The 25953-nt window shown below is 48.0% G+C and overlaps 3 protein-coding genes across 42 annotated transcripts in view; 1 reads left to right on the top strand and 2 right to left on the bottom strand.

The window, feature by feature from the left end:
• Window positions 1-2745, bottom strand: part of ZDHHC16 (zinc finger DHHC-type palmitoyltransferase 16) — a 31234-nt gene extending 28489 nt beyond the window's left edge. For 33 of the 34 annotated variants that reach the window (XR_013397715.1, XR_013397718.1, XR_013397716.1 and 30 more), the window contains exon 1: window positions 2580-2713. The gene's annotated coding sequence lies outside the window, so the exon portion shown is untranslated. 34 annotated transcript variants of the gene reach the window in all.
• Window positions 2746-2923: 178 nt separating this feature from the next.
• On the top strand, window positions 2924-13660 carry EXOSC1 (exosome component 1). Of its 6 annotated transcripts, none has more exon segments than NM_001257849.1 (8): window positions 2924-2978; window positions 3086-3201; window positions 5618-5692; window positions 8920-9008; window positions 11157-11190; window positions 12118-12168; window positions 12601-12685; window positions 13317-13660. In NM_001257849.1, coding segments are annotated over 8 exon segments (588 nt in total). In that variant the 5' UTR covers window positions 2924-2947; the 3' UTR covers window positions 13424-13660.
• Window positions 13661-16403: 2743 nt separating this feature from the next.
• PGAM1 (phosphoglycerate mutase 1) lies at window positions 16404-25133 on the bottom strand. Of its 2 annotated transcripts, none has more exons than XM_077945219.1 (4): window positions 23387-24384; window positions 19815-20089; window positions 19337-19517; window positions 16404-17482 (listed from the first exon to the last, which is right to left on the bottom strand). In XM_077945219.1, exons 1-4 carry the CDS (start codon window positions 23496-23498, stop codon window positions 17313-17315), a joined length of 738 nt encoding a protein of 245 aa, XP_077801345.1. In that variant the 5' UTR covers window positions 23499-24384; the 3' UTR covers window positions 16404-17312.
• Between the last annotated feature and the right edge of the window lie 820 nt (window positions 25134-25953).

The raw sequence follows: 25953 nt of genomic DNA, 5'->3' as shown, positions 1-25953 counted from the left end.
TGGGCGACAGAGAGAGACTCCGTCTCAAAAATAAATAAATAAATAAAATAAAATGGCATAGTATTTGCATATAACCTATACATATCCTCCCATATACTTTAAATCATTTCTAGATTACTCATAATACCTAATACAAAGTAAATGCTACACATAAACACTTTTTTTGTTTGTTTTTGAGATGAAGTCTTGCTCTGTTGCCCAGGCTGAAGTACAGTGGCAAGATCTCGGCTCACTGCAACCTCTGTCTCCTGGGTTCAAGCAATTCTCCCTGCCTCTGCCTCCCAAGTAGCTGGGATTACAGGCACCCGTCACCTCCCCCAGCAAATGTTTGTATTTTTAATAGAGACAGGGTTTCACAATGTTGGCAAGGCTGGTCTTAAACTCCTGACCTCAGGTGATCTGCCTGCCTTGGCCTCCCAAAGTGCTGGGATTATAGGCGTAAGCCACCACCCCCGGCTGCCCCCAAGTATTTCCAATCCATGGTTGGTTGAATCTGCGATGTGAAGCTCACAGGTATGAAGGGCAAACTGTATTTGGTAAGTGTAAATGAAATGTTTATAAAGCACTTAGCACAATACTTGGCTCATGGAAGTACTCAAATATTTGTTGAACGAATGACCTGGAGGGATGCAGAAGTGGAAAGCCTGGCCAGATGTCTATCTGTCCTACAAATACCAACAAGGACACTCTTGCCAATGTGATAACTCTAAATAAGTGTCTCCTGCTATCATTCTGTCTGATTAATAAAGAGAGAAATACAAACTGTTATTAAAATCATGGCACTTAGGAGCTAGAAGTCATTTTTGAAAACAAGCCCAACCAGAAATCAGCCCAACCGTGTAAATAGAAAGCTCCTAGATGCACAGATACAGATTTGGGTGAACAAAGTCTGAAGCTAGGGCCTCTCTCCATTAGCTAATGGGGTACAGGGTGCCAGGAAATTGATATATGTAGTAAGTGGGCTGCAACTGAACATACAAACTTTTTTTTTTTTTTTTTTTTGAGACTGAGTTTTGCTCTTGTTGCCCAGGCTGGAGTGCAATGGCACAATCTGGGCTCACCACAACCTCCGCCTCCTGGGTTCAAGCAATTCTCCTGCCTCAGCCTCCTGAGTAGCTGGGATTACAGGCATGCGCCCCCACGCCCGGCTAATTTTGTATTTTTTTAGTACAGACGGGGTTTCTCCATGTAAGTCAGGCTGGTCTCGAACTCCCAACCTCAGGTGATGCGCCTGCCTCAGCCTCCCAAAGTGCTGGGATTACAGGCGGGCCACCGCACCTGGCCCAGACTTTTCATCTCAGGAAATAGAGGTAAAGCAAAATTCAAAAATATGTGTGTAGGGAAGAAGGGGGTAATCTCAGTGAACAGGGGAGGAAACAGAGCAAAGCGCAGCTTTACTACCACCCCAAGCACAAGCCCGAGTACTCTCATCCCTCAGTAACAGTCACAGGCCATAGTGGTCGTCTGCCACCAGACAGGAGGAGATTGCAGGCCACAGCACTTCCCTCTTCCCATGGCTCTAAGTCACCATCTGTTTCCCAAGGGGAAAGTCGACTGAGGGGACAGGGAGGGACAGGCGGCAAAGCCATCAGAAGTCAGGTGAACTGAGATCAAAGTCGTGGGCAATGTCATCTGGACAAGGACGCTGCTCTCGGGATGTTTGCAATCTCAAGTAGGAGATACCAGACATCAATAAAGAGTAGCATTTTATTCACGTGCAGACCTCCCTTCTGGGGTAACACGCTGAGAAGAAAAAGTAGCAACTTTATTTTGGGGCTGCTTATCTTTTGATGACGGGCCCACACAACCAGAGTTCGGCTTTTTCAACCTGAGAAAGCTTACTTAAGTGGGGATGGGAGGCCGCGAAGAGGATCGGACCGCAGGACTGGAAGCTACAGTTAAAAAACCGGGAAAAGGCCGGGCGCGGTGGCTCACTTTGGGAGGAATCACCTGTAATTCCTGCACTTTGGGAGGCTGAGGCGGGCGGCTCAAGAGATCGAGACCATCCTGGCCAACATAGTGAAACCCCGTCTCTACTGAAAATACAAAAATTAGCTGGGCGTGATGGCGCGCGCCTGTAGTCCCAGCTGCGCGGGAGGCTGAGGCAGGAGAATCGCTTGATGCCAGGAGGCGGAGGTTGCAGTGCGCAGAGATCGCGCCACTGCACTCCAGCCTGGCCAAAGAGCGAGACTCCTTTTCAAAAACAAAACAAAACAAAAACCGGGAAAAGGTTTTATTTCTCAATGACAGCCGCGAGGTGAAACTGCGATGGACTGGAAGTCAAAAATCGCGGGTTCCAGTTTGGGCTCTATCTTGAAGATTTTGGACAAGTCAAACCCGGTCTCTGAATCTGAGGTTCCACATCTGTGAAACAGACGAGTTGGGTCGCTTGACCTCCTTCCTTCCTGCTCTGAACGTAACGGTTGCTCGCAAGGTGCGCTCCGGCTGAGGAGGGCGCAGCCCCGCAGGGCAGGGCGAGGAGAGAGCAGGAACCTGGACTCAAGACAAGGCCCCAGGGCATTGCCCGACCCAGAAAAAGGGACTAGGATGGGGAGCAAGGGCCGAGGCTTCGCCCTTACCTGCCGCCTGCCGACTCCCCAGTCAGCCAAACCGAGCCCCGCAGCCTCTGCCGCCGCTCACTGCCACCCTCTCCGACTCGGCGCCCCGGCCGGGCCCGGCTCAATCCAAACCACCATGGCCCGCCGCCTGCAGTGCCACCCAGCGGACCCGGACCTGCCGCCAGCCCATCCTCAACCACACGCGCAGGCGCAAGCATGGAGCGCTGAAGTTCCGCCCCCGGATTTGTCCCGGGGTAACCTGGGAAATGGAGTTTACACGCAAGGATAAAGAACACCAATTGACGCGTATCTTACTGCGGAACTGTGCCTGGGTTTGGCCAATGAGAAATCGATTTCGTTTTCATCCGGCTTTTGGGACAGCGGCAATCATGGCACCACCTGTGAGATACTGTATTCCCGGTAAGTGAGCGCTTCCCGTACAGAGTCCTGGATAGGGGCCGAAGCAAGAAGCCTGGACGGCCTGCAGTTTCTGGGGGCCCATGACCGATGCAGCATTTTTTCTGCAGGCGAACGTCTGTGTAACTTGGAGGAGGGCAGCCCGGGCAGCGGCACCTACACCCGCCACGGCTACATCTTTTCGTCGCTTGCCGGCTGCCTGATGAAGAGCAGCGAGAACGGCGCGGTAAAGGAAGCGGCATGCCGTCTCCTCTCTCTCTGTTTTTCCCTTAGGCTGCCCTTGAGTTCCAGTCCTTAGGCATGGGCACTGCGGACGCGTGTTTAGAGCCTTAGTGGTACAATGTTGGTCTCTTAGTTTCTTCTAGCCGTATCGCCGCTGTTGTGCACTTAGCCACCACACACTAGTTGTGTTGATCTCGCTTGGTTGTGCTGCTGACCCTCGGGGAGGGAGGTTGGGACAAAAGCAGATGCGAACTCAGTAACCTAGCCCAGCTCAGCCCAGCAGTGCGTTGTATACTGTATGAATGTTGCTTACCTCTCCGGCTTACCTCTAGTGCCACTATCTCCACCTCACTGACGCGATCTAATCATACAGTCTTTTCTATTTGTAAAAGTTATAATCACAGTTTTGGCTTGCCCTTTTAAAAAAATTTGTAACACACTAGCTTCTTTCAGTGTCGGTAATGTGCCAAGCTTTCTCCTGCTACAGAGCCTTTGTAACATGCCATCTATCTGGAACGCTTCTGTCTTCTTAGGCCTGTTTAATTCCTACCTCCGTTAGTTTCTGTATTATCACCTCAGAGAAGCCCTTCTGGACCCACTAATTGAGGAAAGGAGTTTTGTGGGATGTTTTGTTTTTGTTTGTTTTGTTAAAGACTTACAAAAAAACTCTGTCCCTTTTCTTCCAAGCACTTATGTCAGCATATGATTAGACACTCAGGTATGTTTCCCACTAGACTTCTCCCTTGCTTAAATCTAAGTTCCACGAAGTGCAGGTGCTACCACCATACCATCAGTATCTAGCACAAAGCAGCTCCTCAATAAATGTTTGTTGAATGCGTAATACCTACTTTTCTAGTTTTAGAGATTGATCCAGGATTAGCTCAGGATCATATAAGCAATATTTGAAGGAGCACAGTAGAAAGAGGATTCAGAATTAGAACCGTTAGGTTCTGGCTAACTTGACCTCGATTCTGCTTTGAGTAAGTAACTTAAGCCGTCTGACTCAAGGGGCTTTCTATTCAGTCATTGTTGGGAATGTCCTTAACAGTCCTGAGTTTGTTCATTTGATAGATACCACTTGAGTATTTTCATGTGTCAGGCACAGCGCTGACTTGGTTTCTGCTATCAAAGGACACAGACACAAATTGTAAACAAATAAATGCTCAAATAAGCATATGGTTACACATGTGGTGGCTGCTTTGAAAGAATATTACAGGGCACCTTAAGAACATGTAACAGGCAAATCCATCCTAGTCAGCAGAAGTGACATTGAAGCTGAATCATCTAAAGAGTAGGTTAGAGTCAGGTGGGTGGAGAGAGTGCAATTCTGGCAAAAAGAATAGGTTGAAGAGAGATCTGAAAGTGGGAAGAATTTAGTAAGTTGGGGAAACTGAAAGAAGGCCAGGAGAGCTGAAGCATTGTAAGCAACGGAGAGATTGTTAAAAGATGAGGCTCAAAATATCTGTCTCATACCAACAGCCAATACCATGCTCAAAGAGAAAACTCTGCAAGTATTCACTTAAAACAAGCGTAGCTACTATTTGTAACATTTCTGTGGAAATTTCAGCCTGTGCAGTAAAATAAGAAACAGAAAGAAGCAGTATAACTTTGGAGGAAAGAGTAAAATTGTCAGCCAGATGTAGTGGCTCACGCCTGTAATCCCAGCACTTTGGGAAGCCAAGGTGGGTTGATCACCTGAGGTCAGGTGTTCGAGACCAGTCTGACCAACATGGTGAAACCCCATCTCTACTAAAAATACAAAAAATTACCCGAGCATGGTGGCAGGCGTCTGTAATCCCAACTACTCGGGAGGCTGAGGCAGGAGAATCACTTGAACCCAGGAGGTGGAGGTTGCAGTGAACCGAGATGGCGCCATTGCACTCCACTCTGGGCAACAAGAGTGAAACTCCATCTCAAAAAAAAACCAAAAAAAGTAAAATTGTCAATGATTATAGGCAATATAGTTGTATACCAAGAAATTCTGAGAGAATCACCAGAAAACTTATTGGAAGTTTAGGGATTTACTACAAAAAAAATTAGCCGGGCGTGGTGGCAGGTGCCTGTAGTCTCAGCTACTTGGGAGGCTGAGGCTGGAGAATGGCATGAACCCGGGAGGTGGAGCTTGCAGTGAGCCGAGAATATGCCACTGCACTCCAGCCTGGGCAACAGAGCAAGACTCCATCTCCAACGACAACAAAAAAAAAGAAGTTTAGAGGTTTACATCTTCTAGCAGCATTCTGTAGCCCCCTGGTCCTCCTATTTCCTAAAATTTCTAAGGCCTTCTGCTCTGGCCTATAAATGAATGCATACTCCAGCTCTCACCTGTGTACCAAGACATTCCTATATTACTCTCAAGACACAAATGCTTTGACCCAAGAGTTAGCCAGGACATTTCAGTTTTTTTCTTTTTCCCTCTGTAGCTTCCTGTGGTGTCTGTAGTAAGAGAAACAGAGTCCCAGTTACTGCCAGATGTCGGAGCTATTGTAACCTGTAAGGTAAGTTTGTCCTAACTTCCATGCTTAGAACGCCCATTCAGTGCTGAAATCATGACCATGCCAGAACTGCAGTGTCCAGTATGATAGCCACAAGCTACATAAATGTATTTCTGGCGGGGCACAATGGCTCACACTGGTAATTCTTACACTTTAAGAGGCCAAGGCAGGCTGGGCGCAGTGGCTCACGCCTATAATCCCAGCGCTTTGGGAGGCCAAGGGGGACTGATCACAAGGTCAGGAGATTGAGACCATCCTGGCTAACACGGTGAAACCCCGTCTCTACTAAAAATACAAAAAAAATGAGCAGGGCATGGTGGCGGGCACCTGTAGTCCCAGCTATGTGGGAGGCTGAGGCAGGAGAATGGCGTGAACCCGGGAGGCGGAGCTTGCAGTGAGCTGAGATCACGCCACTGCACTCTAGCCTGGGCAACAGAGCGAAATTCTGTCTCAAAGGAAAAAAAAAGGCCGGGCGCAGTGGCTCAAGCCTGTAATCCTAGCACTTTGGGAGGCCGAGACGGGCGGATCACGAGGTCAGGAGATCGAGACCATCCTGGCTAACACGGTGAAACCCCGTCTCTACTAAAAATACAAGAAAATTAGCCGGGCGAGGTGGCAGGCGCCTGTAGTCCCAGCTACTCGGGAGGCTGAGGCAGGAGAATGGCGTGAACCCGGTGGGGCGGAGCTTGCAGTGAGCCGAGATCGTGCCACTGCACTCCAGCCTGGGGCACAGAGCAAGACTCCGTCTCAAAAAAAAAAAAAAAAAAAGGAAAAAAAAAAAAAAGAGGCCGAGGCAGGAGGATTGCTTCAACCCAGAGTTCAAGACCAGCCTGGGAAACATAGTGAAACCTCATCTCTACAAAAAGAATCAAAAATTGCTGGGCACTGTGGCTCACGCCTGTAATCCCAGCACTTTGGGAGGCCAAGGTGGGCAGATCACCTGAGGTCAGGAGTTCGAGACCAGCCTGGCCAATCATGGCTAACATGATGAAACCCCATCTCTACTAAAAATACAAAAATTAGCTCAATGTGGTGGCACATGCCTATAATCCCAGCTACTCGGGAGTCTGAGGCAGGAGATTTGCTTGAACCCGGGAGGCCGAGGTTTCAATGAGTCCGCGTCACGGCACTCCAGCCTGGACAACAGAGTGAGACTCTGAAAATTAAATAAATAAATAAATAAATAAATAAATAAATAAATAAAAATAAAAAATTAGCCAGGCATGGTAGCACATGCCTGTGGTCCCAACTACTTGGTAGGCTGAGGCAGGAGGATCGCTTGAACCCAGGGGGTTGAGGCTGCAGTGAGCCATGATCACTGCAGCCTGGGTAACGACAAGACTTGTCTCTCAAAAATAAGGGCTGGGCGCGGTGGCTCACGCCTGTAATCCCAGCACTTTGGGAGGCCGAGACGGGCGGATCATGAGGTCAGGAGATCGAGACTATCCTGGCTAACACGGTGAAACCCCGTCTCTACTAAAAAAATACAAAAAAATTAGCCGGGCGAAGTGGCGGCGCCTGTAGTCCCAGCTACTCAGGAGGCTGAGGCAGGAGAATGGCGGGAACCTGGGAGGCGGAGCTTGCAGTGAGCTGAGATCCGGCTACTGCACTCCAGCCTGGGCGACAGAGCGAGACTCCTTCTCAAAAAAAAAAAAATAATAAAATAAAATAAAATAAAATTGGTTTCCTTAGTCACATTAGCCACATTTCAAGTACTCAGTAGCCACTTGTGGCTAGTGGTTGCTATACTGGTCAGCACATGACTTTTCTGTCACTACATAAAGTTTTACTGGACTGTTCTGGTCTACAGATTTCTAGAATAATAAGGCAGCCAAGGTCAGGCATGCGTAGTTCCTTCACTGAGCTGATTCTCTGAATACAGAGTTTCTACCTGTGTCTGGGAAACAGGGATGCCAGAGGATGATTGGGAAGCCTATTTTTGAACATCTGAAGCTGAGACCTTTTTCTGCAGAGAAGCAAAAGACTTTTATTTTCTGGCATTCCTTGATTTTTTTCCTTTTTAGATTTTTTTTTTTTTTTTTTGAGGCAGGGCCTTGCTCTGTCACCCAGGCTGGAGTGCAGTGGCACGATCTTGGCTCACTGCAGCCTCTGCCTCTTGGGTTCAAGTGATTCTACTGCCTCTGCCTCCCGAGTAGCTGGGGTTATAGGCGTATGCTGCCACGCCTAGCTAATTTTTGTATTTTTAGTACAGATGGGGTTTTACCAGGTTGGCCAGGCTGGTCCCGAACTCCTGACCTCAAGTGATGTGCCCACCTCAGCCTCCCAAAGTGCTGGGATTACAGGCATGAGCCACCGTGTCCAGCCTTTTTTTTTTTTTTTCCAATGTTAGCCATCTATACTTTAAAAAATCTATACTTCTCTGAAGGGCAAGTTGTGAAAAGACTAAAAAAAAAAAAGCTGGGAGTGGTGGCTCACGCCTGTAATCCCACCACTTTCGGAGGCCGAGGCAGGCGGATCACAAGGTCAGGAGATCGAGACCATCCTGGCTAACATGGTGAAACCTCATCTCCACTAAAAAATTAGCCGGGCGTGGCGGCATGTGCCTGTTGTCCCAGCTGCTGGGGAGGCTGAGGCAGGAGAATGGCATGAACTTGGGAGGCAGAGCTTGCAGTGAGCCGAGATCGTGCCACTGTACTCCAGCCTGGGTGACAGAGCAAGACTCTGTCTCAAAAAAAAAAAAAACAAAAAAAAACTGCAGGGTGTGGTGGCTGACGTCTATAATCCCGGCACTTTGGGAGGCCGAGGCAGGCGGATCACCTGAGGTCAGGAGTTTGAGACCAGCCTGACCAACATGGAGAAACCCTGTCTCTACTAAAAATACAAAATTAGCCAGGCATGGTGGTGCATGCCTTTAATCCCAGCTCCTCAGGAGGCTGAGGCAGGAGAATTCTTTGAACCTGGGAGGCAGAGGTTGCGGTGAGCCAAGATTGCGCCATTGCACTCCAGCCTGGGCACCAAGAGCGAAACTCTGTCTCAAAAAAAAACCCATACCATCTTTGTTTCCCATGGTAACTCTATCAGGTGGCCAGAGTGGCTCTTATTCCCCTTTACATGTGTCACTTATGCAGAGAAGTAGGAGTTAACTTGTCTTAAATTCTCTACTTAGTAGGGTTGCTTGCATTGAAGTCCTAGTAATCCCCAGTTCGTTGCTGCTTCCTTGAGCTGACAACTGCTTATACTCTGATGCTGATCTTTTCTCTATTCCACAGGTCTCTAGTATCAATTCACGCTTTGCCAAAGTACACATCCTATATGTGGGGTCCATGCCACTTAAGAACTCTTTTCGAGGAACTATCCGGTAAGAAGTATCCTTGTCACGTATGCCTTAGCAACTGCAATAAGATTAGGATAGACTAGGACACCAGAATTTTGAGCAACAGTTACAATTCCTATTTTTCTCTTGCCCATTTTTCTTTCTTCTTTGTGCTTTGATTCTCCCCTAGTAGTATCCAAAAATATGTGGATGAGCTAGGACAAAAGGAAAATATTAACAAGAGAGGGTTTAAAAGTAAAGCAAAGGCTGGGCACAGTGGTTCATGCCTGTAATCCTAGCACTTTGGGAAGCTGAAGCGGATGGATCTCTTGAGATCAGGAGTTTGAGACCAGCCTAGCCAACATGGTGAAACACCGTCTCTGTAAAAAATACAAAAATTAGCCGGGCACAGTGGCTCACACCTGTAATCCTAGCACTTTGGGAGGCCAAGGTGGGCAGATCACAAAGTCAGGAGTTTGAGACCAGCCTGGCCAATATGGTGAAACCACGTCTCTACTAAAAATACAAAAACTAGCCGGACATGGTGGCGTGCGCCTGTAATCCCAGCTACTCAGGAGGCTGAACCCGGGAGGCAGAGGTTGCAGTGAGCCAAGATCACGCCACTGCACTCCGGCACAGGGTACACAGCGAGACTCCATCTCTTAAAAAAAAAAAAAAAAAAAAATTAGCTGGGCATGGTGGTGCATACCTGTTGTCCCAGCTACTTGTGGAGCTAAAGTGGGAAGATCACTTGAGCCTAGGAGGCGGAGGTTGCAGTGAGCTGAGATTGTACCACTGCACTCCAGCCTGGGTGACAAAGTGAGACCCTGTCTCAAAAAACAAATAAATAAATGAAAAGTAAAGCAAAAAGAATTGAGTGAAGCTGAAGTTTATCAGTGTCAGGATGACTCAAACCAAAGTGGAAGGCATTCTAGGAAGCACTTTTTAAAAATTTTAATATAGATTGAACTCAGAGGTTATAAAACATTGAAAAGATTTGTGAGTGAGACGGTGATTTCCTGTGGCTTCCTTGAGAAAGGACAAACATTTCTTGCCAGGCAGATAATCTAACTTTTGAGGCCCTTTCCAGCCTCAGGATTTGATGTGGTTCTGTAGTGCAGCAATCTCCAAGCTTCTTGGCACCAGGGACCAGTTTCTTGGAAGACAGTTTTTCCACAGACTGTGGTGGGAGTGGTTGCAGAATGATTCAAGTGCATTACATTTATGCTGTACTTTATTTCTATTATTATTACACTGTAATATATAATGAAATAATTACACAGCTCACCATAATGTAGAATCAGCGGGAACCCTGAGTTTCTTTCCCTGCAATTCGATGGTCCCATCTGGGGGTGATGGGAGACAGTGACAGATCGTCAAGCATTAGATTCTCATAATGAGTGGGCAACCTAGCTCCCTCATGTGCACAGTTCACAATAGGGTTCATACTTCTATGAGAATCTAATGCCCACTTTGATCTGACAGGGGGCGGAGCTCAGGCAGTAATGTGTGTGATTGGGGAGCAGCTGTAAATACAGATGAAGCTTGCTTGCCACTCACTTCCTTCTGTGCAGCCCGGTTCCTAACAGGCCACCAGAAGTTGGGGACCCTTGCTATAGTGCTTCTGTTCAAGCCCTGAGGCAACAAAACTCCTTATCGTTTCTTGCCAAATCTGATCTGCCTTTATCTAATCAGGTATTGATACTGCTGCTCCGTGTGGTCTGAGGATGCTTCTCCACCCTGCTCCTCTGAGTAGCAGCTGGGTCCCAATTAAGACTTGTTCTGTCTGTTCTTGTAGCTCTTTATTTACTAGGAATCTACAGAATAATTCTTTCTCACAGGCTGGGCAAGGTGACTCATGCCTGTAATCCCAGCACTTTGGGAAGCTGAGGCGGGTGGATCACCTGAGGCCAGGAGTTCAAGACCAGCCTGGCCAATGTGGTGAAACCCCATCTCCACTAAAAATACAAAAACTAGCCGGGCGTGGCAGCACATGCCTGTAATTCCAGCTGCTTGAGAGGCTGAGGCATGAAAAATGCCTGAAGCCAGGAGGCGGAGGTTGCAGTGAGCCGAGATCGTGCCACTGTACTCCAGCCTGGGTGACAGAGGGAGACTCTGTCTTTAAAAAAAAAAAAAAAAAAAAAAATTCTTTCTCACAGATAATTAATCTTTCTGTTAATTCTTTTTTTATAGCAAGGAAGATGTCCGAGCAACTGAAAAAGACAAGGTTGTTGGTTGGTTCTCTTTTTTTAACGGCTTTACAAATCTCAATCCCTTAAAAGTATTATCTCAGACCAGGCATGGTTGCACACACCTGTAATCCCAGTACTTTGGGAGGCTGAGGCGGGAGGATCACTTGAGGCCAGGACTTCAAGACCAGCCCTGGCAACACAGTGAGACCCTGTCTCTACAAAAATTTTAAAAATTAAAAATTAGCGGGCATGGTGGCTCATGCTTGTAGTCATAGCTGCTTGAGAGGATGTGGCTGGAGGATTGCTTGAGCCCAGGAGTTTGAGGTTATGTGGTGGCACAAACCTGTAGTCCTAGCTACTTGGGAGGCTGAGGCAGGAGGATCCCTTGGTCCAGCAGTCCAAGGCTGCAGTGAGCTACCATTGCATCACTGCACTCCAGCCTGGGTGACACAGTGGGATTCCACCCTTAACAAAAAAGGGCTGGGTGCGGTGGCGCACACCTGTAATCCCAGCTTTTTGGAAGGCCAAGGCAGGCAGATCACGAGCTCAGGAGTTCAAGACCAGTCTGACCAACATGGTGAAACCCCATCTCTACTAAAAATACAAAAACTAGCCAGCGTCATGCTGCGCGCCTGTAATCCCAGCTACTCAGGAGGCTAAGGCAGGAGAATCGCTTGAACCTGGGAGGTGGAGGTTGCAGTGAGCCAAGATCGTACCACTGCACTCCAGCCTGGGCAACAGAGCGAGACTCCATCTCAAAAAAAAAAAAAAAAAAAAAAAAAACAACTTTTCATTTGTATGATAATACTATAGAAGCAATTAAAAGTTGTTGACTTGACATGAGTAATGATGATTTCTACCCTCCAGGATTAGAAAGTAGACTGGCTTTACCAGAAGGGTTCACAGTTTCATATAGACCCTGTCTAGAACTTTCACTTACCATTCCTGTTCTTTCTTTACAGGTTGAAATTTATAAGAGTTTCCGCCCAGGTGACATTGTCTTGGCCAAAGTGGTATCCTTTATTCCCAGCAGACTTCTGGGTTTTTGTCAAAAGAAGAGATGGAGGCTGGGCGTGGTGGCTCATGCCTGTAATCCCAGCACTTTGGGAGGCCAAGGCGGGTGGATCACCTGAGGTCAGGAGTTCGAGACCAGCCTGGCCCAACATGGTGAAACCCTGTCTCTACTGAAAATACAAAAATTAGCTGGACGTGGTGGCGCATGGCTGTAATCTCAGCTACTCGGGAAACTGAGGCAGGAGAACCGCTGGAACGCTGGAGGCACAGGTTGCTGTGAGCTGAGATCGCGCCACTGCTCTCCAGCCTGGGTAACAGAGCAAGACTCCGTCTCAAAAAAACAAAACAGAGAAAGTAGAAAAACAACTCAGCTGGCTAAGGTTGGGGGAAGACTTCTAACTCCTCATTTTCCTTCAGTGTTATGTGACTAGATCTCCCTAGGTGATGCACAGTCCAACTACCTGCTAACCACTGCCGAGAACGAGCTGGGAGTAGTGGTAGCCCACAGTGAGTCAGGTGAGATGGCCTTGCTTCCACATCCTTACTTTCCCTGGAGCTATGGTTTGGGATTAATCCATTGTTTTTCCTGGTTTCCCTTATCTGGGAAGCAGTATGGCTGTAGATATTTCCTTCTGAGATTAGAATGATTTTTTTTTTCTTCTTTGCTTGGTGCCGGTGGTGGTGGTGGTGGTTTGAGACTGGGTCTCACTGTGTCGAGGAGGCTGGAGTGCAGTGGTGCGATCTCCACTCACCACAGCCTTCACCTCCCGGGTTCAGGCAATTCTCATCACCCAAGTAACTGGGATTACAGATACACGCCACCACACCTAGCTAATTTTTGTATTTTTAGTAGAGACGGGGTTTCGCCATGTTGGCCAGACTGGTCTCAAACTCCTGGCCTCAAATGATCTGCCCGCCTTGGCCTCCCAAAGTGCTGAGATTGTAGGTGTGAGCCACCACACCCAGCCTGATTCTCCTTATATAAATCCAAGGAAACGGGACTCCATAAGTCAGTAGAACAAAGTTTTTTCTTTGTGAGTTGAGGTTCAGTAGGAAGCTTGGTGGCACTTCAGTTTCATACCCAGCATAAAAGAGGAGTCCCAGGCAAATCTTTGGGATCTGGGCTCCACCAGTTTTTCCCTTCCAGGTATCCAGATGGTTCCCATCAGCTGGTGTGAGATGCAGTGCCCTAAGACCCACACTAAAGAATTCCGGAAAGTAGCCCGAGTACAACCTGAATTCTTGCAGACCTAAGAAGCCACTTTTTACCCCATGGAAGGGGGTAAGCTGTTCCTGAGTATAACACCAAGATGCTGCTGTCTATTCAAACACCTGGCGTCGGCCAACAGCCTCTTCCAGAAAAATCTGCCAGAAACTTAGGCTATAGATGGAACACGTTTCTGTGAACCTATCAGTGGATTTCATTCTCTTGAGTAATAAAACTTATCTTTTCAAGGCACCAACAAACAAAACTGTGATATTGGAAATAGCCTAACAAAACTGTGATATTGGAAATAGCCTATCCCCCCTGACAGTCCTTATAAATACCTATTTTTTGTTATGATAAAACTTTTTTACTAAAAGGATGTTATAGTTGTCTTAAGCAGAGAAAGACGTCTAAATGGTGTCAGGACATTTCAGTACTTCTGCTTATTGAGTACTCACTGTGCTAGGCACTGAGTCAAGTGCTTTACATACATCCCCTTCATTCAGGTACATTATGGTCTAATGAAAATTTGAGGACACATGTGATACAGATAGCATGTGAGGCGGACGTGGTGGCTCATGCTTGTAAATCCCAACACTTTGGGAGGCCGAGTTAGGTTGAAGTCAGGAGTTCGAGACCAGCCCGGCCAACGTGGTAAAACCCCATCTTTACTAAAAATACAAAAATTAGCCGGGCGTGGTGGCACGTGCCTGTAATCCCAACTACTCGGGAAGCTGAGGCAGGAAGATCACTTGAACCCTGGACGTGGAAGTTGTAGTGAGCCGAGATTGTGCCACTATACTCCAGCCCGGACAACAGAGCGAGACTCTTGTCTCAAAAAAAATAAGTAACATGTCTAAAAGTATTTGATACACATTACTGATATAGTGGGTACTCCAGGAAATGTTTAATCTGAATTGAAAAGTGGGACAGAGTACTGTCATATGAGGTGGCCAGGAAAGGATTAGTGACATGAGATAAAAATAAATTAAAGAACATAAGTAAGTGAATATATTCAAGGCAGAGAGACAAGCCCAGGCTAAGTACAGAAGCAGAAATTAAGGCATAAGTTTGGGGATGAGGAAGGGATGAAAGTTAAGCATGGAGAGGTTGCCGACAAAATACGAGTCTTGAGATGTCACTTCTTGAGATGTTACTCAAGAAGCCCATCTCTTCAGTATTAGTGACAGTGCATAATGTGAGCTTTAGAATCAGCCCACCTTAGTTTCTATCCTCTGCTTCCTAAGCTTGAACGTTAGGGTTTCTTTAATTGAAAATTTTACCGAGATTAAGATCATTGTAGATCCACATCCAGGTTTTGTTGTTTGTTTGTTTTTGAGACAGAGTCTTGCTGTTACCTAGGCTGGAGTGCAGTGGCGCGATCTCAACTCACTGCAGCTTCTGCTTTCCCGGTAGCTGGGAGTACAGGCATGCACCACCATTCCCAGCTAACTTTTGGTAGAGATGAGGTTTCACCATGTTGGCCAGACTGGTCTTGAACTCCTGACCTCAGGTGATCCACCTGCCTTGGCCTCCCAAAATGCTGGGCTTATAGGCATCAGCCACCATGCCCGGCCTTGGTGTTTTTGTTTGTTGTACATGCAATTTTTAAAGAGACAGGGCCTCAGAATGTCACCCAGGATGAAGCGCAGTGGTGCAGTCATAGCTTACTGCAGCCTCAAACTCCTGGACTCACGTAATTCCCCCACATCAGTCCCCTGGGTAGCTGGGACTACAGGCACATACCACCATGCCTGGCTAATTTTTTTTGTAGAGACCAGGTCTTGCTATGTTGCCCAGGCCAGTCTCAAACTCCTGGCCTCAAGTGATCCTCAGCCTCCCAAAGTGCTGGGATTACAGGTGTGTGCCGCCGTGCTGGCCAAAATTACCAACTTCTGGTCTAGGATTCTGCACAGGTTAGGAAAGTAACATTCCACCAGCCTCTTGGAGACTGAAATTACTCAAGGTTATTGTGTAGGTCAAATGAAAATCTAAAATTGAAAAGCAAGATGCTTGAAAGTATTTAAATCTTAGAACCTTGATTTGCTTGAACTAGTAATATCCATCCCAGCCCCAGTACCAAGTGGTGTGACATTTGGTGCTTTTTACATGTTTCTTTGGGCCTGTTTCCTCTTCCTTAAACAGGAGTTACCAGCCCTTTCGTGGGTTAAGATTAGAGCTAACGTATGTAATATCCCTCATCCAGTGGATGGCAGAGGAGCATTAGGAGCTCAACAGATGGTGTTACTTGCTCCCACCAGAAGGAAAAGGGAATGTTCTTTCTCCAGCTTTATGGATTTCTTGTATTCCAGTGATCTTTTCAAAGGAGAGAGAAGGCAATTGTGTTTATAATGTAATTATACTCCTTTCCACTGCACTGTCACTTTTTGAGGTCATCTTTTAAGTTTTCAAGTTGGTAAAACGGTTAAAAAATTCTGAGGCCTGCACGGTGGCTCACACCTGTAATCACAGCACTTTGGGAGGCCAAAACTGGTTCGAGACCAGCCTGGGCAACTTGGCAAAAACCCGTCTCTACTAAAAAATACAGAAATTAAGCAGGCATAGTGGCACAAGCCTGTGGTCCCAGCTATTTGGGAGGCTGAGGCAGGAGGATTGCTTGAACCCTGGAGGCAGAGGCTGCAGTGAGCTGAGATTGTGCCACTGCACTGAAGTTTGGGCGGCAGAGTGAGACTGTCTCAAAAAGAGAAAAAAAAAACAGCAGACTTTATTTACTCTAAAGAGGATACAATGGAGTTTCAGTGACTTTCCAGTCAGGGGAGCACCAAGCAAGAGCTGCAGGGGGTAACATGAATGGAGGGCTTGGCCAGGAGGGCCTCCCACCACCACCTCAGCTCACCAGGCTGACATGAAAAGCCCAGGGAGATGTGTCATTTTTGGACCAACCATGTAAAGTTGTGACTGGGTGTCCCAAAACAAACTGCCACACAAGGACTAGGGTAGTGGGAGACATTTCAAGTTAAATGCTAAGGTTTCCTCAGATAAGCTCTTCCACATCACACAAGAAACTATTGCACATCACTCCTTTATTATACTGATCTGGAAAAAGGATTTAGTACAGTTATGCTCAGGTGAATACTGGACCCATGTGGCAGAGCCAAGCAACTAGAACATGATTCGGAAATCAGTGAAAGACACACTTGGACAGGACCAAGGGGCGTTTCACTGCCATGAAACAAGGCAGGAAGGGATTCTAACACACACAGCAGGAAGCACTCCTGCCCCTCAGAGGTCAAGGAACTGATCCCATACTGGTATGAGGAATGGCTTATTTTCTGATGACCACATGTGGGACTATTTCAACCGCCACAAGAAACCCCAGAAGGGCTACTGTTTTGTATTATTTATATATACTATACTTTTTTAATAAAAGTAAATGTAACACATAACTAAATTCAGGATTGATCCCAAACTTCTAGAGCCAGGTCCTCTAGGGTCAGGGAGGAAACAGTTGTCACATCACCATGCAGGTTACATCATCTTCCACTGGAATGACTAGAGCCCCCAGGCAGTGGCCTGACTGCAGAAGAGCAGAGGACTGGCTCCTGGGGACAGAGAGGCTCTGTTGCTTCTCCTCATTGGTCATGGCTTAGCATGATTCCTCCCCACAAGTCCTTAGTAAACAACTCGCAAAAACCCAAGTTACTACCTTTAAACTCTGTTGGATAAGGGGAGCTTTTCCACAGCTTGGACTGAGAACCTGTGCTCTAGAAGTGCTATTCTGACTAGATTGTACGAAGGGAGTGGGTGCAGAAGACAAAATGGCTAAAATGAAAATGGGAGCCACCAGTCCCCATCTGCAGATACAACTCAAGATGTCTACAGATGTGGTCAGTGTGACATGTGCAGGTGGGAGGGGCAGAGGGACAAGACGGGCAGGGAGGGTGCTCCTGGGGACAGTATCCTCCCCGCTGGCCTTCACTTCTTGGCCTTGCCCTGGGCGGCCACAGCTTCCATGGCTTTGCGCACCGTCTCTTCATCCCCCAGGAACTGCATGGGCTTGATAGGCTTCAAGTTCTTGTCCAATTCATAGACAATGGGAATACCAGTCGGCAGGTTCAGCTCCATGATAGCCTCTTCAGAGAGACCTGAAAACATCCACCATCATCAGCCACACAAGACATAAATCCACATCACCCCTCCAGGTTTACTCTTTGTCCTCCAGGGGACAAAGGACTTTGACAGAAATTAAAGTAAGATACTCTTTCTGATCTTTATAGTAGTTCTGAACCCAGGGAATGGCCCCCGCCATACTTATTTCTCAGCCATTAAACTGAAAAGCCAGAAAAGGTATACAAGATAAACCACCAATAAACTACAGCAAGGTGTATGGCCAGGTATCTACCAAAGTGAGGTCTAGAAGCCCACAGTGAAGCAAGACTGTACACATCTCAAATATCCCATATAGTCCATCCAACCAAAAATTAGCACACACAGGCCTCTAGGTCCTCGGGGAGGAAACAATTTAAGATGCAAACTGAGATTCATGTGTAAAGTTGTGCCTGGTTGTGACTAAGGAGAATATTTTATATATGTTTTCCCTTTTTTTTTTTTTTTTTTTAAAGAGACAAAGTCTTGGCCGGGCGCGGTGGGTCAAGCCTGTAATCCCAGCACTTTGGGAGGCCGAGACAGGCGGATCACGACGTCAGGAGTTCGAGACCATCCTGGCTAACACGGTGAAACCCCGTCTCTACTAAAAAATACAAAAAACTAGCCGGGCGAGGTGGCGGGCGCCTGTAGTCCCAGCTACTCGGGAGGCTGAGGCAGGAGAATGGCGTAAAAACCCGGGAGGCGGAGCTTGCAATGAGCTGAGATCCGGCCACTGCACTCCAGCCTGGGCGACACAGCAAGACTCTGTCTCAAAAAAAAAAAAAAAAAAAAAAAAAAAGAGACAAAGTCTTACTCCCAGGCTAGAATGTAGTGGCACAATCGTACCTCACTATAACCTCGAACTGCTGGGCTCAAGCAATCTCCCGCCTCAGCCTCCTGAGTAGCTGGGACTACAGGTGAGCATCACCACATCAAGCTAATTTTTCATTTTTCTTTCTTTTTTTTTTTTCTCTTGAGACACAGTCTTGTTCTGTTGCCCAGGCTGGAGTGCAGTGACGCGATCTCGACTCACTGCAACCTCTGCCTCCCAGGTTCACGCCATTCTCCTGCCTCAGCCTCCCGAGTAGCTGGGACTACAGGCGCCCGCCACCACACCTGGCTAATTTTTTATATTTTTAGTAGAGACGGGATTTCACTGTGTTAGCCAGGATGGTCTCAATCTCCTGACCTTGTGATCTGCCTGCCTTGGCCTCCCAAAGTGCTGGGATTACAAGCTTGAGCCACCACACTCAGCCAATTTTTCATTTTTCTTTTGTACAGACAAGGTCTTGCTTTGTTGCTCAGGCTGGTTTTGAACTCTCAAGGTGCTGATAGTACAGGCATGAACCACTGTGGTTGGCCTTTAAAAATTTTTAGAGATGCAGTCTTACTATGTTGCCCAGGCTGTCTCAAACTTCTGGCCTCAAGTGGTCCTCCTGCCTTGGCCTCCCAAAGTGTTGCAATTACAGGCATGAGCCACTGTGCTTGGCCAGCTAAGGAGGATTTTTACTAGCAGTTTCATTTGACAATTCCAATCTAGAGGTGAGCTTCTCAAGCTTTAATATGTATCCAAATCACCTGCGGAATAGATGCCGATTCTGAAATAGGTCAGGAGTGATACCTGAGGTTCTGCAAGTATAACAAGTTCCCAGGGGGTCCAGCTGTCACTATTCTGCAGATCACATTTTGAGAAACAAGGGTTGAGGGTGTTTTTTCACCAGAAGTCAATCTACACCACCTCTAAAGCTGTTAACAAGTCCAGCCCTTTCCTAGACTCCTTTTTACCAAGTCCCTGATTGGCAGCAGTTCTGCTTTATCCTGCCTTGAAGGCACCTCTGAAAACACATACATACCCTCCAGATGCTTGACAATGCCCCGGAGGCTGTTGCCATGGGCTGCAATCAGTACACGTTTCCCCTCCTTGATCTGGGGAACTATTTCTTCATTCCAGAAGGGCAGAGCTCTGGCAATAGTGTCCTTCAGACTCTCACAGGAGGGTAGCTGATCTTCTGTGAGGTCTGCATACCTGCGATCCTAAGCAATAAAGAATCTGAGTTCACCACTTATTAACAGTTACATCTGTTAAAAGATTTCATGATGTATTAATTTTGGCCCATGCACATTCACAGGTTTTTATAAAATCTGACAATGGAAATACAAAAAAGGAGATAGTAAACTATCAACCATATCTTCTAGTAAGTGAAGGTCATTCCTTGGAGAAGGATTACAATTAACTATTTTATCATTAATTACAAGCTCAGTGAGATTAGGCAGACACTACTAAAAGCCCCTGATCCTGGGCAGAGTGACCAAACCTCTGTTTGTCCATACCTTACTGATGTTGCTGTAGAAAGGGTGGTCGGGCTCCATCGGAGGTGGTGGGACATCATAGGAGCGCCTCCAGATCTTCACCTGGGCCTCACCATGCTTTGCAGCAGTTTCTGCTTTATTGAGACCGGTTAGACCCCCATAGTGCCGCTCATTGAGGCGCCAAGTCCTCACCACTGGCAGCCACATCTGATCAATGGCATCTAGCACTGTCCAGAGGGTCCGGATCGCTCTCTTCTGTACTGAGGTGAAGCAGATGTCAAACTCATAGCCAGCATCTGGAAATCAGAAGTTCAAAGTGATAAGCTAACGAGGTCTACTCTGAGCCAAAATGTTCTTCCTTATCAATCTCCTGTACAAGTAGTCCAAATGACAATATTTGGCCAAAAAAACAAAGTATTTGGCCAACTGTTTTGTTTATCCTTGCAATCTACCTAAGGTCACAGCAATTACGTAAGAGATTAAAACCCATGCTGTGGGACTCCAGAATCCAACTTTTCACCACCATCTCTAGCTATCCCCATTTCCTCAAGGATCCTGATGTTTATATTTCAGTTAGAATTGTGACTTTTTTTTTTCGGACAGAGTCTCACTCTGTCACCCAGGCTGGAGTGCAATGGGGTGGTCTCAGCTTACTGCAATATCTGCCTCCCAGGTTCAAGCGATTCTCCTGCCTCAGCTTCCCAAGTAGCTGGGACTACAGGTGCATGCCACCACACCCAGCTAATTTTTGTATTTTTAGTAGAGACGGGGTTTCACTATGTTGGCCAGGCTTGTCTCGAACTCCGCCCACCTCAGCCTCCCAAAGTGCTGGGATTACAGACGTGAGCCACCACACCTGGCTTTTTTTTTTGAGACAGTCTCACTCTGTTGCCCAGGGTGGAGTGCAGTGGCACGATCTCGGCTCACTGCAACCTCCGTCTCCCAGGTTCGAGTAATTCTTCTGCCTCAGCCTCCCAAGTAGGCTGAGATTACAGGCACACGTCACCATATCCAGCTAATTTTTGTATTTTTAGTAGAGACAGGGTTTCACCATGTTGCCCAGGCTGGGAACTGTCACTTCTAATAGATATTTTACTAGAACTCTGATCCAAGAAAATTAGGATTTAAGTCCCAATCAGGACACAGGAAGAGGTCTTCCTGTACTGATAAAACTTCAGTTTGTTGGCCGGGCGTGGTGGCTCAAGCCTGTAATCCCAGCACTTTGGGAGGCCGAGACGGGCGGATCACGAGGTCAGGAGTTCGAGACCATCCTGGCTAACACGGTGAAACCCCGTCTCTACTAAAAAATACAAAAAACTAGCCGGGCGAGGTGGCGGGCGCCTGTAGTCCCGGCTACTCGGGAGGCTGAGGCAGGAGAATGGCGTAAAAACCCGGGAGGCAGAGCTTGCAGTGAGCTGAGATCCGGCCACTGCACTCCAGCCTGGGCGACACAGCGAGACTCCGTCTCAAAAAAAAAAAAAAAAAAAACTTCAGTTTGTTGTATGAAATTGTATTTTGTTTTTGTATTTGTTTGCAATTGTATTTGTTTGTTGTATGAAATTGTATTCACTGTGGAGTATGGAAATCACGTCACAAACTCTAATCCATGGTTTCTCTCTACTGTAGTCAAAGTTCCAGCCTAATCCCAAGTACCCTCAGAAGAGTATACCTACTTAAGTATTAAACCAAGTTCAGGAGAAGCCACTCACTAAAGACAGACCCAGTGTTGTGCACTATCTGATTCATCAATGAATATGTGTTCTATACACAGTAGTTATTGTGGCAAGAGTTATGTTGGCCCAACGAATAGGTTACAAGAAATCAGTCTTGGCCGGGCATGGTGGCTCACATCTGTAATCCCAGCACTTTGGGAGGCCAAGGCGGGCAGATCACGAGATCAGGAGATTGAGACCATCCTGGCTAACACGGTGAAACCCCGTCTCTACTAAAAATACAAAAAAAAATTAGCCAGGCGTGGTGGCGGGCGCCTGTAGTCCCAGCTACTCAGAAGGCTGAAGCAGGAGAATGGTGTGAATCCGGGAGGCAGAACTTGCAGTGAGCCGAGATTGCGCCACTGCACTCCAGCGTGGGCGACAGAGCAAGACACTGTCGCGCGCAAAAAAAAAAAAAAAAAAAAAACCAGTCTTATTGATTTTGTTTCATGAAAGATTACTCTCCCTCCCACCATAATGGGGAGACGGCACTTTCCTTGATGACCAAGAAAACATTCCTGTTTTTCTCCATGAGGCTAGAAGGCCCTCTTAGAAATTCAGCACAAACTTGCCTGGATATTGCTTCATATTGAGGTTAGCAACAGTAACTAATAAAACATGAAGTGAATTTTCCGGGCTGGGCGCGGTGGCTCAAGCCTGTAATCCCAGCACTTTGGGAGGCCGAGATGGGCGGATCACGAGGTCGGGAGATCGAGACCATCCTGGCGAACACGGTGAAACCCCGTCTCTACTAAAAAATACAAAAAACTAGCCGGGCGAGGTGGCGGGCGCCTGTAGTCCCAGCTACTCGGGAGGCTGAGGCAGGAGAATGGCGTAAACCCGGGAGGCGGAGCTTGCAGTGAGCTGAGATCTGGCCACTGCACTCTAGCCTGGGCGACAGAGCCAGACTCCATCTCAAAAAAAAAAAAAAAAGAAGTGAATTTTCCTGCCAGTCATTCAAATGAGAATGAGGCCAAGAAGAACTCAATCTTACTGAGTGAGGGCTGGGGGAAATTAATCACCAGGAAAACTCACACCACCCACAAGAGAAAAAACAGGTCTCATCACTGAGCCGCCAGACAAGTCCTAGTAGACTCACTTACTGTCACCTTCCTAACTGTAAGGAGAGGAATGGCTCCCCAACAAAAGGCTGAGTCACCCGGAAGTGAATACCCACAGTGCTCGCCTCAGCCCCCATGCTGGAGAGCTTCAGGCTGTTTTACTGCAATTATTTCCACTTGCAATGAGGCAGCTCACGTTGGACACATAAATAGGACCTTGAAGACAAAAGAAGTTCTGCTTAGGACTCTTAACAGAGAACCTGAAAGATCAGAGCATAAAGTCTCTTCCTTTAACTTGCCCATCAAAGTAAAACATAGCCTAGGGACACTCACAGGGGTAGGAGTGGACACTGTGGTGTGGACTCCATCCTCCCCCAGGCCATCCCTCTCTTAGCAGTAAGGATGCATGGGGAAACTCAGTTCTCACTAGCTTTCTCCTGAAATCAGATTCAGGACTGCACAAACCCTATCACTTAAAGCATTGAGGAATTATTTATATGTTTTCGACCTTTTAAACTGTTAAATATTTTAATTTTTTATACTGTTAACTTTTTAATTTAATGCTAACATTTATTTTAAAACTGAAATAGGATCTGTTATTTTAGAGATTACAAGTTTAACTATTTGATCAGTCTCAAATAGAGACAACATGGTTTAACGTGGACTAGTTGTTGGGAAACCACCACAGACTGATACAGTTCTTCCTGCCACAGAGCTAAAGAAAATGGCCTCCTTTACCAGCACTTTCCATTTCCCAGCCTCTCCTAAAAGATGAGGTCACACCAGGCCATCTGAAACATTCACTCCCCTGCCCACCCACCCCGCAGAGGTTTACATTTCCCAGACTGTCCCGCGTTTTGCTTCATTTGAGGATAGTACAGTGAAGGCAAGAAGCTAGGAGAGCAATCTGAGGCCAAATACCTGTGCCTCATCAATGACCCTTGTGAATGGCTGCTTCTTTGTCCAGAGGTGAGAAGGGAGCAAAGGAGGATCTGCCCCTATCATCAGTGGAAGCACCTCTTCAGGGATTCTTGGCATTGCCGGCAGCAGGAAATGCTTCCTTATTAGCATTCCGAAACCACAAAGAGCAGACTGGGGTGGGGGCAAGCCTGGATAGGCAAGCATTATCTCACAGCCACTTCCACCTTTGCCCAGCGTCCTTGGCCAAAAGCCTACCGGTTCCTAACACCTACCTGTTACTTCACCCAGAACTAGGGTGAGGACACTGGACTAGGAATAAGACATGACCTTGGACAAGTCATCTTTCCACATCCTCACTTTTCCCAACTATAAAGGGGCCTAGGAAGGCTGAGGAGGATAAAATCTTTTCTACTTTATTGGGTAGAAGGAGCAACTCAAACCATTCATTCACTCAGTTATATCTACGGATGCGTTTTGGACACACTATTTGTGGAATGCTACTGAACAGCAAAGTCCTACACAACCACGCGGATTTCTTGGTGTCCTGAGGCTTGTTAGGCACCCCTGGGGACTCCACCTACTGCTGGGGACGAGGCTGTGTGGCCTGCCGATCCGCTAGGATCCGTAGCCGCCTCTTGAGAAGCCTTAGTTACAGCTGCTGTAAGGCACAGGGCGTCCTCGTCCAGGAGCCCCTGACTGTACCAACCGTTTCTGGCGCTGGGGGAATCTGAAAAAGACCTGGCCGCCACAAATGGCTCCATTAGGGCAAACTGTCCACGACTTATTATTGTTTTTTTTTATTTTTCTGAGACAGAGTTTCGGTCTCGTTCCCCAGGCTGGAGTGCAATGGCGCGATCTCGGCTCACGGCACTCTGCCTCCCAGGTTCAAGCGATTCTCCTGCCTCGGCCTCCCAAGTAGCTGAAATTACAAGAGTGCGCCACCACGCCCGGCTAATTTTGTATTTTCAGTAGAGACGGGGTTTCACCATGTTGGTCAGGCTGATCTCGAACTCCTGACCGCAAGTGATCCACCCGCCTCGGCCCCCCAACATGCTGGGATTACAGGCGTGAGCCACCGCGCCCGGCCTGTCCCCGACTTATTAAACGTCGAGACTAGAACGGGAAAACTGCGAAGCGGTGTCGTGGGGAGCGCAAAGGGTTGCGGGGCGACCGCCCTGGGTCCTCCCCCGGCACAGTCCCTCACGCTCCACGGCGTGACCTTGAACAAGTCGACTCTACCTTCTGGATTCATCTTCTCAACTACACACGAAACTGCTAAAGAGATGCTGCCCAAGGTGCCGGCCCTCTCCGGGAGGGCGCAGACGCCAGCCAGGCGGCCTCCGAGGCGGGACACCCGGCCCTTCGCAGCTCCCACCCGGCCCCTCCGCACCTCGCAGCGCCTGCCCGCCGCGCTTCGCCTCCTCGTGGCCCGCTGGGCTCAGGTCGGCGTCGTACCAGCCGCTGAAGCGGTTCTCCAGGTTCCATGCGCTCTCGCCGTGCCGGATCAGCACCAGCTTGTAGGCGGCCATGGCGGCGGGCTGAGGATGCGGCACCGACTGCGGTTCGCAGATTCCGGAGTAGCAGCCCGCCCCCTCTGCCGCGCCTGCGCGCTCGCGCCGCACGACCTGGCTCCCGCGCACAGTCTCGCCCAAATCTTTCTGCTTGCTCTGGACCCCTCTCCGCCCGCCAGGTGTGCGCATGCGCCGCATCCTGGCTCCGCGGCCCCAGACGGGAAGGGGCGCGCTCCGGAACTCAGAGCGCATGCGTCCTGCCTCGCCAGCCCCACGTCGGCCGCGGCGGTCACGGAGCGCACGTAAGCACGCGGAGGGCGGAGGGCGGCGGGCTCTAGGGGCGGTGCCACTCCAGTGGCTGCTGCCCTGCTCTCGAACGGCTCGGCCAGATTAAGTGGCTCTTATCGCTGGAACCGCTCCCATCCCCACACAGAGATTGATTCACAGACCTGTGTTCGAGTCTTCACTCGTGCATACTACTTGCTTTGTATCTTCGGGCAGGTCGGGAAACCTCCCAGCCTCATCTGTAAAATGGGATCATAAATACTTACCGAGTACCTGGAAGTGCTCAGTAAATAGTAGTTTTTACTATTACTCTCTCATTTCGGCGGGACACTGATCTTTTTACTCCTAGTTTACACGAAAGGAAACTGCCCGTGACCCTGCTGATTCCAGAGCCTGCTCTTTTTCCAGCACGGGGTTCTTTATCCCGTCTCTGTCTACAATCTTTCACACACGTCAAGTCAGTGCTTTCTGGGCCTCCAACAAGGAAGCAAACGCTAGGACCCTTCAAATATTTAAGAAAGGGGCGAATTCTCGTCACTGCCTGTCCTTCTCCCAGCCCCAATCAGCAATTTATTACTACAATTTTTTTTTTTTTTTTTTTTTTTTAGACGGAGCTGTCTTCCAGGCTGGAGTGCAGTGAGTGAGTGGCTGGATCTTGCCTCACTGCAAC

This window comes from Macaca mulatta, chromosome 9 (genome assembly GCF_049350105.2).
Source record: "Macaca mulatta isolate MMU2019108-1 chromosome 9, T2T-MMU8v2.0, whole genome shotgun sequence".
Taxonomy (NCBI): domain Eukaryota; kingdom Metazoa; phylum Chordata; class Mammalia; order Primates; family Cercopithecidae; genus Macaca; species Macaca mulatta.
Note: the sequence above shows the minus strand (reverse complement) of the source record. Positions and strands in the feature narration are given on the sequence as shown.

What these genes read in the sequence shown, in the direction of transcription:
- PGAM1 (XM_077945219.1), bottom strand. Translation starts at nt 23,498, where the DNA reads ATGAGGCACAGGTATTTGGCCTCAGATTGCTCTCCTAGCTTCTTGCCT. An exon ending in GAAATGTAAACCTCTGCGGG is followed by an intron (nt 20,090 to 23,386) that starts GTGGGTGGGCAG and finishes TCTGATTTCCAG; the next exon opens with ATGCTGGCTATGAGTTTGAC. An exon ending in TCTACAGCAACATCAGTAAG is followed by an intron (nt 19,518 to 19,814) that starts GTATGGACAAAC and finishes TTTATTGCTTAG; the next exon opens with GATCGCAGGTATGCAGACCT.
- EXOSC1 (XM_077945216.1), top strand. Translation starts at nt 2,948, where the DNA reads ATGGCACCACCTGTGAGATACTGTATTCCCG. An exon ending in TGTGAGATACTGTATTCCCG is followed by an intron (nt 2,979 to 3,085) that starts GTAAGTGAGCGC and finishes TTTTTTCTGCAG; the next exon opens with GCGAACGTCTGTGTAACTTG. An exon ending in TCTTTTCGAGGAACTATCCG is followed by an intron (nt 9,009 to 11,156) that starts GTAAGAAGTATC and finishes CTTTTTTTATAG; the next exon opens with CAAGGAAGATGTCCGAGCAA.